Below are 18,142 nucleotides of genomic sequence, written 5' to 3'. Positions count from 1 at the left end.
TGCATCCCCTACTCATCAGTAGGGACCCGACTCATCACCGTTCTTGCGTGTAAGGAATTGATGCATCACCTTCCCTGCAACACTTTTGTTGTATAGCGTTATGCATCCAAAGGTACATTGAACTTAGTGTCACATTTCCCATCTAATTCTACCATTTTTAAAGTACAGTATTGTGGATTTTTGTCGTTTGTGGTCTTGTGTTAAGCCTATATAAAAATACTTATTTTTATACTACAACTTGTGTGGTGTCCATCTGTAGTGTTGTCACTGGGTTACTGTGTGTGTTCACAAAAAAGACGGGCGATAGCCTACTGAACCTACTAGAATAAAGAATTTGCTTATCAGGGATCGTCCTGCAATGGGTTTCCTCATTCCTCCAAAACAGATCCCAGAGAGTTAAATGAAGAAATCCATCTCTAAGCCCCACGTGATCACTCTTGGTGTTCCATAGGGATCCGCTCTCTCACCCATTCTCTTCAATCTATTCCTGGAACCATTAGCAAACTCCTTAAAACCTGCTAACATCCATTATCACATGTATGCAGATGACACGCAGCTGTATCTCAAAATCTCCTCCCCAGAGGACTTTATATCCCTCAACTATACTTTGCAAAACACCCATCTTTGGCTCACGAATAACCATCTCAAGCTCAATGCGGCGAAACCGAATTCCTTCTCATCTCGCACCCGAATAACAACCCCAAGATTGATCTTTGGATGAAACCTCTTACAGCGCTCAACTGCTCTCCTCGCATCATAGACTCTGCTAGATCCTTGGGAATTACATTGGACAAACATCTGAATATGCAGGATCACTTTAGCACAATCACTAAAGGTGCAAATTACCAGATGAGCATTCTACGGAAACTTAAACCCTACCTCCCACATGAGGACGTAAAGCAAGCAGTCCAAGCTCTTCTGTTGCCCAGACTGGATTATGGTAGCGCCACACTATGCGACCTACCTCAATACAAGTTTTCCCCCCTCAGAGCCTCCCTTAACGCAGCAGCCAGACGTGTCTCTGGTACACAAAGAAATAATCACATTTCCCCGCTCTAAAATCTCTAAATTGGCTAACATATGAAGCAAGAATTCCACTAAAGATTGTCTGCCTGACTCATAATGCCCTACATTTTAATACCCCCAGATATCTAGCCCAAAAGCTTGAAAAATCAGTTGGCTGCAGACATTCGCAAAATGCGAGCTCCCTGCTTCTGAAACCTCAAAGTTTCCATAAAAAGAAAATGGGTTTTAAAGCTTTATCGGTTGTTGCACCTGGGATATGGAATGCTCAGCCACCGGATATTCACCTAATCTCATCTACCCCCTCCTTCAAAAAAGAAGCAATGCTTGACCTCCTCATCACTGACTATTTTTAAGAGATCAGCTTATTACTCTGTTTGTTTTCAATGTTGTTCTGTCATGCTTCTATGTGACTATATTCCTAGTCTTATATATTCTTTACCTTCCTTCATGTAAACCGCTCTGATACCGGCTAGGGTCATGTTCGTGCTATACAAAACTTTAAAAATAAAATAAATAAATTAAACGGGTAAACTTCACAAAACTGAGCAAAACCAGCCTAAAGTCACTTGGTAATTCTGGTTGTGGAACAATATTACCCGTTAAAGTGAGTATAACTTGTGATCCACTTTACCTCTGTCACCCTTAATTGCCCAAAATCTCCTTTCATTCTCCAGAGACCTCAACTGCCACTGTAATCCTCAGTCTACACTCATTCAACCTCAGTTGGCTGCTAGGAGCACCTCCAAATTTCCATCTGAGGTTATCTGTAATCTCTCACAGATTCTTAGTGTGAAAAAATGAGTTGCTGGTTAACAGGAGTGTGAGCCCTGGTCAAGCAGCAACCACAATCCTTGTCAGGGTAAGACAGGGTAAGACACAAGCCAACCCTAAATTAGCCTGTACTCAACCATCTGGTAGCTTGGTACAGAGCAGTTCCGCTTAACTTAGAGGCAATGTGTAAAGTACTTGTGCAACACTTTAAGCCGTACTTAAATGAAAAACACCACACAAAAAGGATCCCACACCAAGTAAGTAAAATAGAACGATCTTTAATAAATAAAACAAGACCAAAACATTAAAATTTTCCAATTGAACTGATATATTCACTTTTGAAGATTTGAGTGAAAATAGCTAGAAAAAGCACAAGGGCCAACTGTGGATATCTGGTCCCGCCAGACCGGGACAAAGTCATAAACTCAGTCTAACCGCAATGGAGTGTAAGCTAGCTACAGGGATCCAGTTAGATCCGCTGAACAAAGTACGTTAGTTCCTGGTTTATGTAGCATTGCAAGGATCCATGTGGCAGATGCATTGTGCAGCCAAAGCAATCAGTCGGTTCCGAGATGCAACGAGGCTGCTATGTGAGGGCCTGCTTCATCGTCAAGGATCCCGTCGATGGGACTTGCAATGCAAAGTCCGGCATCGAGGATGGGGTACACAGTCAGGGCGATGCACCAGTTCCGAGGAGCTGTGAGGCTGCAATGCAGAGTCTGGCATTGTTGTCGAGGCTGCCATCCACGAGGATTGCAAGAGCCTGAGTTGCGCAGTCAGGACGATGCAGCGGTTCCAAAGAGCTGTGATGCAATGCAGGTCTGTGCAATGGATCCAATCCACGCAGCAGCAGAGATGCATCAGTTCTGCTCTGGTTTGTTCTTTACAGCAGAGGAGAAGCATCAGTTATGCTGAATACACAGAGGCTGGCAGAGCACCTTAAGCCCACTTCCAAGGGTCCAGAAATACGGTGGCACCACTTGGCAGGGGAGACTCACAGATAGGAGAGTCCAGGTGCAGATGCAAGGTTGTTGTAAGCCTGTTATGTCCCTGAGGCTTTAGACAGGGAGGCCAGTCAACTAGCCCTTGGAGTCACTCTTTGTTCTGGGTTCAAGAGATGCAGGTCCAGTCCTTCTCACCCAGGCAAGAGGGCCACAGGTCAGCACAGTAGGGGAGAAGTCCCTCCAGAGCAGCGGTCCAACAGAGTGGCAGTTCTTGTAGCAGCACAGCAGTCCTTATTCCAGACAGAGTATTCACAGGTCCAGAAGTGTACTGAAGTGGTGCTGTCTGAAGTCCACTATTTATACCCAGTTGTGCCTTTGCAGTGGGGGAAAGCTTCTATAGAAATGCTTTTGAAGTGCACAGATGCCCTGCCTTCTTAGCCCTGGCTCCTGACTAACTACAGTGCAGTCCTCTGTGTGTAGCTAGGACACATTCTATTCAAGTGTAAATGGGGCTGGGTCCAGCTCTTCCCCCCCATCCTGCCAGCGACGCCTAAGTTCCCCATTGTGTGTGGCTGTCTAGGAGGAATACATAAAGCCCAACTGTCACACTCACGCAGTCATGTGACCCAGAGACAGGCTGCAGGCATCAATGTTTATGTTTAGGAGATTTGTATAGCGCGCAAATACCCTGGGGTGTCTCGGCGCTTGTAGACTGAGAATGAGGACAAGGATAGCGCTGGAATAACGAATTATTGATTAAAAAGCCAGGTTTTTAATTGTTTCCTGAAAACCATAAGGGTGGGACTGGTTTTGATGGGGAGAGGAAGAGAGTTCCATAGCCTGGCAGTGGCAACCAGGAAGCGCCTATCTCCCCAGGAGGATTTTTTTGTGCACTGGACTGGTAAGAGGTGGGCTGAGGAGGAGCGGAGGGGTCTATTGGGGGCATACATTAAGAAAGCTTTTTTTAGAAAGAGGGGTCCTGAATTATTGATAGCTTTGTAAGCAAGGCAGAGTGCTTTAAACTTGGTGCGGCTTCTGATAGGCAGCCAGTGGAGCTGGCGTATGGCAGAAGTGATGGATTTGAACGTAGAGATGCCAAGTAGAATTCTGGCTGCCGCGTTTTGGACTGATTGAAGTTTATTGAGGACTTTTTCTTGAGCGTTGAGCAGGAGGCCATTACAATAATCGGTTTTGGAGAGGACGAGGGCAGTGATGAGAGTTTTACCAGCTGACACTGGGAGGTAGGGTAGTAATTTCTTGATTTTTCTAAGGGTGTGACATGAAGAGGAGACAACCGCATTTACATGATGGTGGAAGAGGAGTTTATCATCGAATAAAACCCAGAGGTTTCTGAATGTGATAACCGGAACTGGCGGGGGGCCCATTTGACTGGGCCACCAGGTGGAGGACCATCCAGGGGTAAGGTTCCCAAAAGTCATTACCTCGGTCTTATCCGAATTTAATTTCAAGCAGTTGCTCATCATCCAGGAGCTGATGGCTAGCATACCCTACTGGAATCTGGCCGCCACCGCTGTTCCATCCTTGTGAACTGCCAGCACCAGCTGGGTATCATCAGCGTACGATGTTAAACTTAGACCGTGAGATTTGATGATCCTCGTTAAGTCTGAAACATATATGTTGAAAAGGGTTGGACTTAGCGAGGAACCTTGGGGCACCCCGCACGGAAAAGTAAAAACAGGTGAATAGAAAGCACCTAGCTTTACTCTTTGAGTGCGGTTGGAAAGGAAGGAGGCAAGGAGATCTTTGGCTGAACGGTTAATCCCTATGGTTGAGACACGGTCGATCGGAGTGGAATGATCGACCGTGTCGAAGGCGGCGGATAAGTCCAAAAGAATAAGGACTGCCGCCCCTCCTTTATCTAAGATCGTTCTGATTTCGTCAGTAGCCTTTATCAAGGCCGTTTCCGTTCCGTGACCCTGTCTGAATCCGAATTGGGTGTCGTCTAGGAGGTGATTATGATTGATGAATTCTGACAGTTGTTTATTCATTAGATTTTCGAAAATCTTGGCTGGAAACGGAAGACAGGCAATGGGCCTGTAATTGGCTGAGAGCGCTGGGTCAAGGGAAGTTTTTTTTAACAGGGGTTTGATGACTGCCTTTTTACAAACCGAGGGGTAAGTACCTGTGAGAAACATGGCATTGCAAATGTTGGTGAGAGAAGGCGTTATCGGGTGCAAGATGAGTTTAAGGTTGGAAGGCGGGCAAGGGTCCAAAGGAGAACCTGATTTAATGGAGGTGATTAACTGACTAATCTGTTCGGGGAACCTGATGAAAGTCAGAGAGTGTGGTGGTGGTGGGGATTATGGGGGGGACCTGGTTGGTAAGGTCGGGATGAGTGTGGAAGGTAAATGCAGAGTAAATGGCCGAAACCTTATTTGCAAAAAAGTCTGCAAGGGAGTTACAAAGCTCTTGCGAGTCCTCCGAAGAAGGGCAGGTGGGGGGATTGGAGAGAGTGTTGACTACATGAAAAATCTTTTTTGAGGAGTTTTTAGTAGATTCAATTTGAGATAAGTAAAAATCTTTTTTGCGAGATAATGGAGCCCTTGTAAATAGCAAGGGCATCCTTATATGTTTGTTTGTCCTGAGGGTTGTATTGTCTGCACCAGTGTCTCTCTAGATTTCCGCAGTATTGTCTCTGTAGTCTGAGATCTTCTGTAAACCAAGGGGAGGAGGGAGTAGTTCGATTAGGAAGGATCATTTTGGGCTGTGAAAGGGAATTGAATGCGTTGTGGAGCTAGTCAAGGTAGATATTAGATGATACTTAGGGGTTAGGGTTGAGCTCCTGAGGTAGAATGGAGAGCGTGGAAGTGAGTAGAGAAATGTCCATATTTTTCCATGCTCGGGTGAGCTTGGGCAAGCGGGCATTGGTTTGGGGGGGCTCGGATTACGGGCCTTGATGGTAAAGAAAACTGCGGCATGGTCAGTCCATACCAGGGGGGTAACCGTAAGGAGGGTGATATCGGGGTTGTTGGTGAAGAGACCATCTAGAGTATGACCAGCTTGGTGAGTGGGAGTGGAGACTAGCTGAAAGAGTCCAGCAGTCTGTAAGTCAGTGATAAGAAGAGCCGAGTCCTTATCAGTGGGAGATTCAAGATGGAAATTAAAATCTCCTAATATGGTATAATCAGGGGCTCCTATAGAAGGTTCTATAAGACTATCTATGGCTGAGAGGAAGCCATTTCGAGAGCCTGGATGGCGGTAGAGAAGAATGCCTTTAAATACTTGATTGTTGGTAAGAGCAATGGAGTAAGTAAAGGCTTCGCAGTAACGACAGTCAAGGGTTCTATTTTGGTTGAATGACGGGCTCTGTGGATTATAGCTAGTCCCCCACCCTTTCCCGTGGGTCTGTCAAGTCTGAGCACGCAGAATCCTTCAGGTGTGGCAGCGCAAAAGTCTGGTCTGGAGGACGAATCGCCCCAGGTCTCCGTGACAAACAGGATATCAAGGCTATGGCTATGAATTAGCTCGAAGATATCCAGATTGTGTTTGGGGAGGGACCGGGCGTTAATGAGAGCGGCATGAAATAAGGCAGGGGGATTGGATAGAGTTTGATGATGGGAGAGGAGAGGAGGGGGGAGTTTGAAAGTGCAGGAAGGACATTGAGTCGGTTCAGGAGTTGACCTAGGTGCAAGAGGAAGAGGCAAACAGTGAGGCTTAAGGGTGGAAGAGTTGATTTCTCTGAGCTGGGTGGAGGGAAAGATCCGCTTGTTGCGCCTGTGAGTGGGAGCAGAAAGGCCAGGAGGAGGCGTCCTTCGCCCGGGCCAGGCGCGGACGGGCGTAGATGGGCGCAGACGGGCTTGCCTTAGGCGCACATCTGCTGCGCACGTCCGCTGCGCACGTCTGAGAGAGCATGAAGTTTTTATGCTGTTGGAGGCGAGCAGCTAGACTGCTAACCTCCGTCCTGAGCGGAAGTGGTGGGGGGCACTTCCTGGTGTGGCGATTAATCCCTCCACACAATCTGAATAATCAGTGGTGGACCGGGGAATACGCCAGGACAACGAAGAACAGTAAGTGAATGGCAGTATATCAAGTGACACAGTTTAAAATATACAGTGCAATGTGATTAAAATCAGCTAGGAGCCCTTCAGGAGAGCATTTGTTGGCGATTTAAAAGCAGTGCCCTGATTCAGTATGCAGTGCCGCTAGTAGAGGAGCTGGGTTGGTCCTGAGCCTCAGAGAGCTTGTTCGCAGCGCTTAGATGTCCAAAAAATACGTCAATATGGCTAAGTCAAGAAAGTGGCAACTTTCTAAAAGTTGCATTTTCAGAATTGCAATTGAGAATCCAACTCCACCATAAGGTAGGATTTTAAATTGCCTCCAGAGACACCTAACATGATGGTATTACCTGTTCCCATTTGGAAATTACACTTCTAAAACGTAACGAGGTAATTCCAATCTTATCCTATGGGGAGGTAGGCCTTGAAGTAATCAAAAACGAATTTAAGGGGCTCTCACTACCAGGACATGTATAACTTAAAAGTACATGTCTCACTTTTTAAATGCACTGCACCCTTCCCTTGGGGATGTCGAGGGCCTACCTTAGGGGTGACTGTTATGTATTAAAAGGAAGGTTTGCACCTGGGAAAAAGGTTTATTTTTCCAGGTCGAAATTGCAGTTTAAAACTGGACATACACAGGCTGTAGTGGCAGGCCAGAGACAGTGTTGCAGGCCCACTAGAAGCCTTTAAACTACAGGCCCTTGGCACAGGTAGTGCCACTTTACTAGGGACATCCAAGATATCCCAAGTTAGACCTAAGTTAACTCTGTGCAAGTTTTCAGCAGGCCCTCAGAAAGTCCTGCCTGAGATTTGAGCTTATGGTATGCTACCTGTACAGCAATGCATAGAGGGGGGAGTCTGTCAATCGACCCTCTATTGTATGGAGCTACCTAAAAACTCAACTAGATTCTGTGTAGTTCTGCGAGCAACATAGTTCGATACATCGCGCTGCTTGCTCTGATTTTTGTCTGTACAAACGTGGACACCCAATCGACCCTTGTAGGCTTGGGCAGTTAGTGATCAGAATATAGGGTGACTACAAGGGATTCTATTTTGAATCTGACTCAATTCTTTTTATCTGTTTAATGGTTCATTCATTTGAACCCAATGTATCCTCAGGATTACTTATCAAATCAATCAAACAGTTTCTTATTTAGAGAAAGATATAATCACTTTTTTATATAAAAAGTAGGAAGCACACAGCAGAAAAGGGTTCTGTATAAAAAAATATATTTATATTGATGTAAATCACAAGAATAAATCAATGGGGATATAAAATGAGCAAAACTATGCAAAGTCAATCATGAATAGCAACATATACATATTTGATTGACAATTCATAACAGCAGAATCAACTCCAGCAGTACAGTGTTTTAGAATGAATCCTTAGAAAGTGTACTGTTTTGGTTTAGCTGTCCATCAATAGGATGTGAAGCACACAGCGGTTTGGCTAGGGTTAAAGTAAATAGCTAGTTGATGATTTTGTTTTTTTCACTGCATCAACTAATTGTATATAATTTTTTGTACAGGGGGTTACATTTTGAAAAGTTTAGTCCTGATGATGGTCTTGTTGATGACAACCCAAGAGACCAAAACGTCGACATAAGCATCATCTCCTCAGCTATTTATACTACAGGATATCAGGATACATTGATAACTCTGGTTTCCTCATTTATTTAAAGGAGTTTATTCTGCTGTTATGAATTGTCAATCAAATATGTATATGTTGCTATTCATGATTGCTTTTGTATAGTTTTGCTCATTTTTTATCCCCATTGATTTATTCTTGTGATTTACATCAATATAAATATATTTTTTAAACAGAACCTTTTTCTGCTGTGTGCTTCCTACTTTTTATATAAAAAAAAGTGATTATATCTTTCTCTAAATAAGAAACTGTTTGATTGATTTGATAAGTAATCCTGAGGATACATTGGGTTCAAATGAATGAACCATTAAACAGATAAAAGAATTAAGTCAGATTCAAAATAGAATCCCTTGTAGTCACCCTATATTCTGCTCTGATGTTTAGCACCTGAGGAGTGTCCTGAACTTTAAAATCAGTATGAACAGCACCTTGCAGTGCACCAGAGGGTGCTGCTTCATTTTGCCTCTCGAGTAGATTTTATATTGAACTCAGCATTTTCAACGTGAGCTACAGCTTTCTTAACACGAGCAGTAGCGACCTGCTGCGACAGCCCGTGTTGAGAAATCTTGCTGGGAGACGGTCTAGCACTTGATTTTTGCACGCGAGAAATAAACTCCACACGTGGTGACTGGCTAAGTTTAAAAAAAATCTACATTCCAAGTGGAGCGCGGAGTGGGAAAAACTTCACGAACTCCATCAGAGGAGCAGAGATTCCCACCCACCCCTACTCTATTGGTTTTCCGTCTTTCCAAAGACACCCCTTTAACTGGCCCTATCCCACCATAGGTTTCTGTCTCTTGGCCCTCAGAGACTACAAGAAACCTTTATTCAGCTTCGAGAGACATTTACCTAGCCCTGAACTAATGCTTCAAAACTCTCAGCTGGCCATCCCAGACCCTTGCCCTACTGTAGTAGTCACCAGTGCTTCTCTACTAGCCGCTATAGCTTCCGTTAGTACCAGAGCCCCTATGACTGCCATCATAGCTCATATTATCCCCCTGCCAGTCTGCCACTCACTCTCAAGTCTAGTGTATTCAGCATGTATCCAGAAAAACCACTAAGTTGAGAAATTTAACCGGGAGCTAGTCTAGCACTCGATTTTCTCGCTCACCAACTTAGTGTTGGTGAGTCGTGGGCGAGAAAGAACCCAGCCATGCAGTGATTGGTGGAGTTTTTCTGAAACTCTGTGCTCCAAGTGGACCACGGAGTGGGTAAAAACTGTGCAAACTCGGCCAGAGGAGTGGTGTTTACCGCCCGCCCACCCAACCTAAGAATAGAATTTGTGTTATTATTAGCCTACCCACGTGATCAATGTGAAACATACACATATTTTTAATGTCTCCAGTTGAAATTAACTGAAATTGGGTGTCCTGCAGTATTACTCATTTTATATCAAGGCCAATACCATAACTCACAGAAAAACAAACAAGCATTTACAATGCAATGGTCTCGGCAATTTTATAGGTAGAGCTATTGGTATTGCTTTTATTTCTTTTATTCCTAAATAAATGGCATTGTCATTTCTGTTGGCATTAGCGTAATATTTTGCATATGTGATACCTATTGGATTAGCAGAGAGAGAGTGAGGTAGTGAGATACAGAGAGAGAGTGAGGTAGTGAGATAGAGTGAGTGAGGTATTGAAACAGTGATGTAGTGAGGGAGAGGGATGTTGTGAGGTAGTCAGATGTAAGCAGAGAGTGATGTTGTGATGTAGTGAGATAGAGAGAGAGGTAGTGAAAGAGAAAGTGAAAGTGACTTAGTGAGATAGAAAGAGTGAGGTAGAGAGATAGAGAGTGAGTGATGTAGTGAGTTAGAGAGAACTAGAGAGTGAAGTTGTGATGTTGTGAGATAGAGAGTGAGGTAGTGAGAGAGTGAGGTAGTGATGTTTTAGAGAGAAAAGTTGTGAGATAGTGAGGTAGTGATATAGATAGAGTGGAGTAGTGATGTATAGAGTGTTATGTAGTGAGAGAGAGTGAGGTAGATAGAGAGTGAGGTAGGGAGAGACAGAGAGAGTGAGGTAGTGAAAGAGTGAGTTAGTGAGGGAGAGGGATTTTGTGAGGTAGTGAGATAGAAACAGTGAGCGATGTTGTGACGTAGTGAGATAGAGAAAGATTGAGGTAGTAAAAGAGAGAGTGAAAGTGACTTAGTGAGATGGAAAGAGAGAGAGTGAGTTAGTGAGATAGAGAGTGATGTAGTGAGTTGGAGAGAGAGAGTGAAGTTGTGAGGTAGTGAGATAGAGAGTGAGTTAGCAAGAGAGTGATGTAGTGATCTTTTGAGGGAGTGAGTTGTGTTATAGTGAGGTAGCGAGAGTGATATCGAAATAGAGTGATGTTAGGGAGAGAGAGAGTGAGATAGTGTTATAGATATATTTTGAGTAGTGATGTAGTGAGTTTTTTTGTGAGAGAGTGAAGTAGAGAGTGAGGTAGTGAGAGATAGAGAGAGTGAGGTAGTGAAATAATGAGGCAGTGAGGGTGAGAGTTGTTGTGATGTATTGAGATAGAAACAGAGAGTGATGTTGTGAAGTAGTGAGCTAGAGAGAGCGAGGTAGTGAATGATAGAGTGAAAGTGAGTTAGTGTATTTGAGAGAGAGAGTGTGAGGTAGTGAGGTAGAGAGAGAGTGAAGTAGTGAGTTAGAGAGAGAGTGAAGTTGTGAGGTTGTGAGAGAATGATGTAGTGAACTTTAGAGAGAGTGTGTCGTGATATAGTGAGGTAGTGAGAGAGAGATAGTGAGATAGAAATAGATAGAGTGAGGTAGTGATATAGAGAGAGTGTGAGGTTGTGAGATAGAGAGAGAGTTAAGTAGTGAGTTAGAGAGAGAGAGTGCGGTTCGATCCCCGGCACCGGCAGCATATTAGCCCAGCACCGTGTGACTCTGGGCAATAGCTTGCTTAATCTTCCCGACGGCCCCCAGCGCCTAGAGACCTTTACGGGTGATTGTGCGCTTTACAAATGTGGATTATTATTATTTATTATTATTAAGTTGTGAGGTAGTGAGAGAGTGATGTAGTGAAGTTTTGAGAGAGTGTGTCGTGATATAGTGAGGTAGTGAGAGTGAGATAGAAATAGATAGAGTGAGGTAGTGATGTAGAGAGAGTGAGGTAGTGAGATAGAGAGAGAGTGAAGTTGTGAAGTAGTGTGTTAGAGAGAGAGATATTTACTGTGGTAGTGACATTGTGATGCTGTGAGAAAGAGAGAGTTGAGTAGTGAGGTAGAGATTGTGGTAGAGAGAGAGTGAGTTAATGAGAGATAGTGTAGTAGTGTGAGAGATAGTGAGTTGGTGAGAGAGAGAGTGAGGTAGTGAGAGAGAGTTAGAGAGAGAGAGAGTGACGTAGTGAGAGAGCGAGCCAACCCCACACACATACAGACCCACCCACACAGAGCCACACACATACAAAGTGTATCACGCAGACATACATACAGAGCCACACATACAGAGTCAGCTAGACACACATAGAGAGCTATGCACACAAATATACAGAGCTACAGACATCCACAGACATAGTCACCTAACACACATAGTGAGCCAGCCACCTAAAGATACTGAGCCATCTATACACACACATAGAGGCAACTATGCACTTATTGAGCTACACATACACTGAGCTACACACACGCACAGCTACACACATAGAACCAAAAATATTACATTAACATCACAGAAAAGGTGTTCTTACCTGCAGAACTTGCCGGAAGATATCGCCAACTGATGTTTCCGTGAAAAACGTGCCCCGCCCGCACATATTCAAATAAGGTACTCCCCGTAATAAACGCGTTACAGCACTTTCGTCAAAAACATCAAACTCAAATACATACAAACATTATTACTAGATAATAAATAAACTAGCAGCTCTAATATAAAAGAACTATACACAATGTAAATAAAAAATAAGCATGTTTAAAATGGTTTTAAGAATAAAAAATGTATTAATATAAAAAGCATCACACAAATTAGCAATAACAGACATACATATAAAATGGTCAATGCACAACTGACTTGTGTGTACCATTTTCTCTACATCTTACTCTTCTTTTACTTGTTGGTATTAAGACACGTAAAGAAAGAGTAGACTTTCTTCACCTAGTAGGAAAAGATAGTAGGTCGGGTACACTACGCAATGATTACCTTTGAAGCTTGTTGCTTGAACCACCATTTTATGGTCTTTCCTCTAACACCTGGCTTTAATGGAAGCTGCTTGAATTAGAATTAGATTTAACACAATCATGTAGTAAAATTGTGATAATTAAAATTAAATTAGGGGTAAAGTAAATGTAAAATCGACCATCTCAAGCAGGCGATCGTATCAAAGTGCATAAGTAAAAGCAGGCATAAAAAAATGTCACATCCCTTTGAGCAGACCGACTGCCTTTCTTGGGTAATCACGGAAGAAATAGAAATGTTTGCTCTAACACACCATGTACATGGCAAACAGCCACTCCTTTGCCCCCGCTAAACATTTGTGACTTGCTTTTCCAGACCAAGGAAGATCCCCTTGGTTACAGTCAACAAAAGGTACCGAAACCAAATCATGAAAACACGCCGACAAATAGTCTAGTGCACGAGCGACAATCTGAAGCACGCTCTTCTGATATTGGAAAACTTATTTACGGGAGACAAAAATAGGCTCACTCCATGCAGTCGTCTAGGAAGAGAGTCTACAAAAGAAGAGCTAAGGAATTTTGCTGTCACGGCCAAACAAATAGCAGTTAAGAGTACATCCAAAGTAGTAGTTTGTTCTCGTGGTAATACGCCCACTGACGAATTACTCCGGGAATGAAATGGTTCATGGTTTTCGACGAAGCACACAGGGCTGCGAGGTGCGCGAGACATGCAGTGTAGTAACAGACCGGGGCAGAAAATAAGAGACAGACCAGTGAGATCAAAAATCATGTGCTTTACCTTCAAATGGAGCCGGCGGCAGCAGTGATCTCTGGGCGCCCAGGGGACAGGAGGGTGGGGGACTGGGTAGAAGAGGTGGCAGCAGGGTCCTGCGGCATGACGGGGCCTCTTGTAGATCCGGGCAGACGATGTTCTTACACCCAATCGGTGTAAACAGTGCAATCTGAGGGTAAATATGCGCGATTGGACACTTAGCCTTGATGTGTTCAGCTTCAAAATAACGGGCAGATAATACATTTGAAATGTATTGGAAAGCTAGGAGGGGAGGGTGCGGTGTTTGTTGCAGCCTACAGCGGATTTGGCAGCATTACCATTTTGCAGGGCTGAGAGGTGCGCGAGACATGCAGTGTAGTCCGCGAAAGCTTAACAGACTGGGGCAGAAAATAAGAGACAGACCCGTGAGATCAAAAATCATGTGCTTTACCTTCAAACAGAGCCGGCGGCAGCAGTGATCTCCGGGAGCCCAGGGGACAGGAGGGTGGGGGACTGGGTAGAAGAGGCGGCGGCAGGGTCCTGCGGCATAAGACGATCGATCCTCACCTCACCTCACCGCAGACGAGAAAAAATGGCGCCCGCCAGCTTCTGAATTTTTCGGATTCGGGGTGTGGTTCTGCTGTCTTGAGTGACAGACAACGTCACTGTCTAAAGAACAGCAAAACTTACGCCCTCAAATCCGAAAAAGACGGGGCTAAATCGGAGTGACGCATCTCTCCTCCAATGGCTGGCCTCCATTTAGGAAGCCAGCCAATGGAGGAGAGACAGGGCAGGGAGGCGGGTTCCAAAGCTCTACTAAGGGACATTAAATCTCCGACCCCAGACTGCGCAAGCGCAGCCTTTAGGTCCTCGACCTAAAAAGGAGTTCTTTAAAAGTTCTTTCAAATCACTTATCAGCTCATAAGTCCCCGGAAATAGATTAACTAAATCTTTTGGGGAATTTGTGCCTGTCTCCCCACCTGAATGTCTGGATGATATTTAAATCATTAATTGTAGCTTGAGGATCAATCAGGGCGAAATGAGGTTTGTGGTAACAGAGGTCTCATCTCTCAGGGACTTTACCTGTGGGTGTAAATATCACTCAGCAGGCTGCACAACCGGTGCGTCACGCATTGTGATGCACCGGCGGCATAAGGGGCTTGGAAATCTGCCCCAAAGTGTTTATAATGTCCAGCTCTATGCATTAGGTGCAGTAAGTGAAGGGAATGTAAGTCTGAGCACCTACAAATTTGAAGAGGGCACAGCTTTTCCAGTGTTTAACAAAACGTGCGCTGCGCTTTCACATTCTCTAATATATTTGTTTTAGTTAAAAAATTAGGGGCATATTTACAAGGAAATGGAGGAACGCGGAGCTGCAGCATATTGTGCAGCGCTGCGCTCTGCCATTTCCAAAATGCAGGGATGCACCGTATTTACAACAATTCGGCGCACCGTTGGGTTTTCCATAGCAGCTGGCGCTAACAATAGCTGCCCAGCATCAGCACCCTTGTGCCATAGTGCAAGGGTTCCTGCACATAAACAATCATTAACCCCTTTGATGCTCATGACGGAACGATTCAGTCATGTGCGTCGGTTGGCCTGTGCTCATGACGGAACTGTTCCGTCATGAGCCCGTTGGCTCATTAGACCTTTCAGCACATCGCAGGAATCTGCGCCGAGCTGATGTGGTTAATAGCGTTTTGCTCTTCCTATTTGTGCTTCACACACAGAAGAAGCAAAACAAGGAGAAATAAAAGTATTTCTCCTCGTTGAGCCATTCCAACGTCTGCCATTACATCCTTGTAAATCTCGGGCAGTGTCAAAAAGCGATGGGTGTTGCCGTGGAGCACCAACAGCAACACCCATTCCATGCCCCTTTCACGCTGATACCTGTGTGAAAGGGTAACATATTTACAAATCGGCGTTAAGCCACTTTGGCTTAACGCCACTTTGTAAATATGGTGCGGGGAATTGCGCCAGAGGAACGTAAGTAAAAGTGACATTCCAGTCTTGCAGTCCCCTTGTAAAATATGCCCCTTAGATTTGCAGGAAAAGTCAGTGTTTGTGTAATTTGTAAAATGCGTTTTAAAATGATTCCGCCTTCTTTGCAAGAGCTTTTCTAGATATTAACTTCTTTTCTTCTAACGTGTAGTATTCAGCATTCTTCGTACAGGACAGGGGGTGGGGCAGTCTGCTTTACTCCCTGGGGTTGATGTCTTAAGAAGGCTACTATTCAATAACATTTAAATGTATGATGAAATTAGATTTTTTTAAACTTTTTTAGTGTACATATTTATTTGTTATGCAACGTTAACAAAATATTAATGCTAACAAATTTCGTTTATGCAATTTGCAACTCTTTTGCATCTAAAACTACAATGAACGTACGGTAATAATAGGCGAGGATCAGGTTGTCTTGGGGTGAAGGAGAAGATACCTGCTGGTAAATAGAAAGTCAGTTCCATTTTGTTTTCTGCTTCCTGCAGGTGGCTGGCCATTCGCCTGGAGTTTCTTGGAAACCTCACTGTCTTTTTTGCTGCTCTTTTCGCTGTGCTTGCCAGAGGAACCCTTAGTGGTGGAATTGTTGGTCTGTCCATTTCTTCTGCTCTAAATGTGAGTGACAACCACAAAACAACTGTCAATTGTGTTCAATAATCAGTTGTCTATATAGTCTTTGTGCTTTTCATGTAAGTCTTTTGTCCAATGTTCTCACGTGGACAACGTTATTTGTTGGTAATATAATGCAGAGTGTAAGAATATCTCCTCATCGCATTTCCATCCAGCATGAAGCTCTATAAAATGACTGCCTTTTTTTATGAACGTGCTGCATAATGAAATTCTATTTACTGGTGTCAGTGGCGGATCCCTTTGCCTGAGACTTAATTGCTATTGCATGTGTCGATCACAGGTAACTCAGACACTGAATTGGTTGGTGAGGATGACCTCAGAACTGGAGACCAACATAGTAGCTGTGGAGCGAGTCCATGAGTACATCGAGGTGGAGAATGAGGTGAGAAGGGAATAAACAAGACTTCATGGTAATGTTATGGTTGCCTTATTCATTGCTGGGCCACCAATCTGGTAGAGTGCCCACTTCACAATGAGAGTAATAGAGTGTGCTCACTCAAAAGTAGTGTGCACATGCGATCCCAAGTGTAGCATGCAGTACCCTCCTTGATCGCCATTGGGGCGCTAGAGGTGTAGTGAATGGGTAGAATCATTTCAGTATCATTGCTAATTGCTGAGGGCCAGATTTACCGAAATGTCATGCAACGCAGCAACACAACTCTCTGCGTGACAGGGAGAGAGCAGGAATGCGTCATACCTACTGAGACATGACGCATTCCTGCTGTCTCCCTACGCTGGTTCACGGAGTACTGCCTAGTGCCAACGCAGGTACCCTTGCTCAATGGTGCTAGAGTTACCTATGTTACAGGCAGGATTGTTTTGGGCAGGAAGGGACACCTTCCTGCACAAAAACATTCCTTAGAGGCATTTTTCTCTTGCTACGTGTGCTGCAGAAGGCAACACATGTAGAAAGAGGAAAAAACGAGACAAAATAAAGATAATACTCCTCGTTACACCTCTGTTGGGAAGGCATACCATTTTGATGCAATCCCATGTTTTCTATCCTTACTAAATCTGGGATTGTGTTAAAATCCATGGGTGCATGCACGGGAACAACCATGCTCCACCCGTGGAACGTCTTCCCAGCGCAGTGATTTGGCCTACCTCGCAATATTCTGGATTTTCTAAGTCACGTAAGGTGGCTTTGCGTGGCATAGTAACTCTCTTAATGCAAGGGCATAGTAACTCTGGCCCTCAGTCGCTTCAGAGGTTCTGCTTTTTAAATATCTGGTATATTCCCGAAATCAGTTTAAGCACATTTGTAAACTGTAATTCTAATCCATCATGCATTCTTTGTTCAATAACAGCTGAGCTTCCTTTGTGAAAGTTTGATGTTATGGCCCTCTGGTCTCACTTCCTGCACCTTTTTATTCAAAATAAAATGAGGACACCCTATCTAGGTTATCCAGTTTAGATCCTGTCCACAGCAGGAGTCTTCAACTTTTTGATTGAAACCTAAATATGGAAGGCCGAAGGGCAGGCCCTCCAACTCAGGTGGGTCTTTAAGCAACCACTTTTCAACCAGAGACATGATGGTTAGATGGTGAGTCTTTAATGGTAGTGAGATTTAACCTGTAAGCCTGTCTCAGTGGAGGTGGTGGAAACTGGGGCCTGAAGATCTGTAATAATTGTTTGTATGCTATTTCAGGCACGATGGGTGACAGATCATCGCCCTCCACAAAACTGGCCGGACAAAGGGGAGATCCAGTTCATTGACTTTAAGGTTCGGTACCGCCCAGAATTGGACCTAGTGTTGCATGGAATATCATGTGACATTCAGAGCAATGAGAAGGTGAGGGATTAAAATGTCCAGAAAGGTGGCATTATGAAATGTAGATTAGTGAATCAGAAGAATATCTCACTTTTAGGGATTATCTGAGAACGATAGAATTGTTAGTACAGACGTGTTAGTTGAATTGTGCTAATACAGATGTTCTTGGCAGGCTGTTAGCCAGCACGTTTGATTTGACTACAGTTATACATGTTATATACTTATTTGTGTGGTCTTTCAGTCAGCCATTTTCATTGACTTGTCTACTGTCATTAACATTTTTCTTTCACCTATTACAGCAACCACGATGGGTCAATGGGCTATCTTCACTGTGACTGGCAGCAGTCTGCTCTTTCTCAAGGAACACATCCACACTAAAAGTAGTTCCCTTCATTGTCGGGGACTACTATAGCCAACGTGTTCTTTTTCTTTTTTTAAGACCAAAACGTATTTTGCTTTTGCCC

At 44.1% G+C, this 18,142-nt stretch overlaps 1 protein-coding gene across 1 annotated transcript in view; it reads left to right on the top strand.

Moving 5' to 3' along the window:
- ABCC2 (ATP binding cassette subfamily C member 2) overlaps positions 1 to 18,142 on the top strand; it is a 687,938-nt gene that overhangs the window by 653,953 nt on the left and 15,843 nt on the right. Inside the window, exons 26-28 of the mRNA XM_086922588.1 lie at positions 15,766 to 15,892; positions 16,188 to 16,289; positions 17,556 to 17,699. Coding sequence (XP_086778714.1) covers positions 15,766 to 15,892; positions 16,188 to 16,289; positions 17,556 to 17,699 — 373 coding nt within the window. The remainder of the gene's footprint in view (positions 1 to 15,765; positions 15,893 to 16,187; positions 16,290 to 17,555; positions 17,700 to 18,142) is intronic.

Source organism: Lissotriton vulgaris, chromosome 5 (genome assembly GCF_964263255.1).
Source record: "Lissotriton vulgaris chromosome 5, aLisVul1.2, whole genome shotgun sequence".
In the NCBI taxonomy this organism is placed as follows: Eukaryota; Metazoa; Chordata; class Amphibia; order Caudata; family Salamandridae; genus Lissotriton; species Lissotriton vulgaris.
This window is presented reverse-complemented; position numbering and strand designations above follow the sequence as displayed.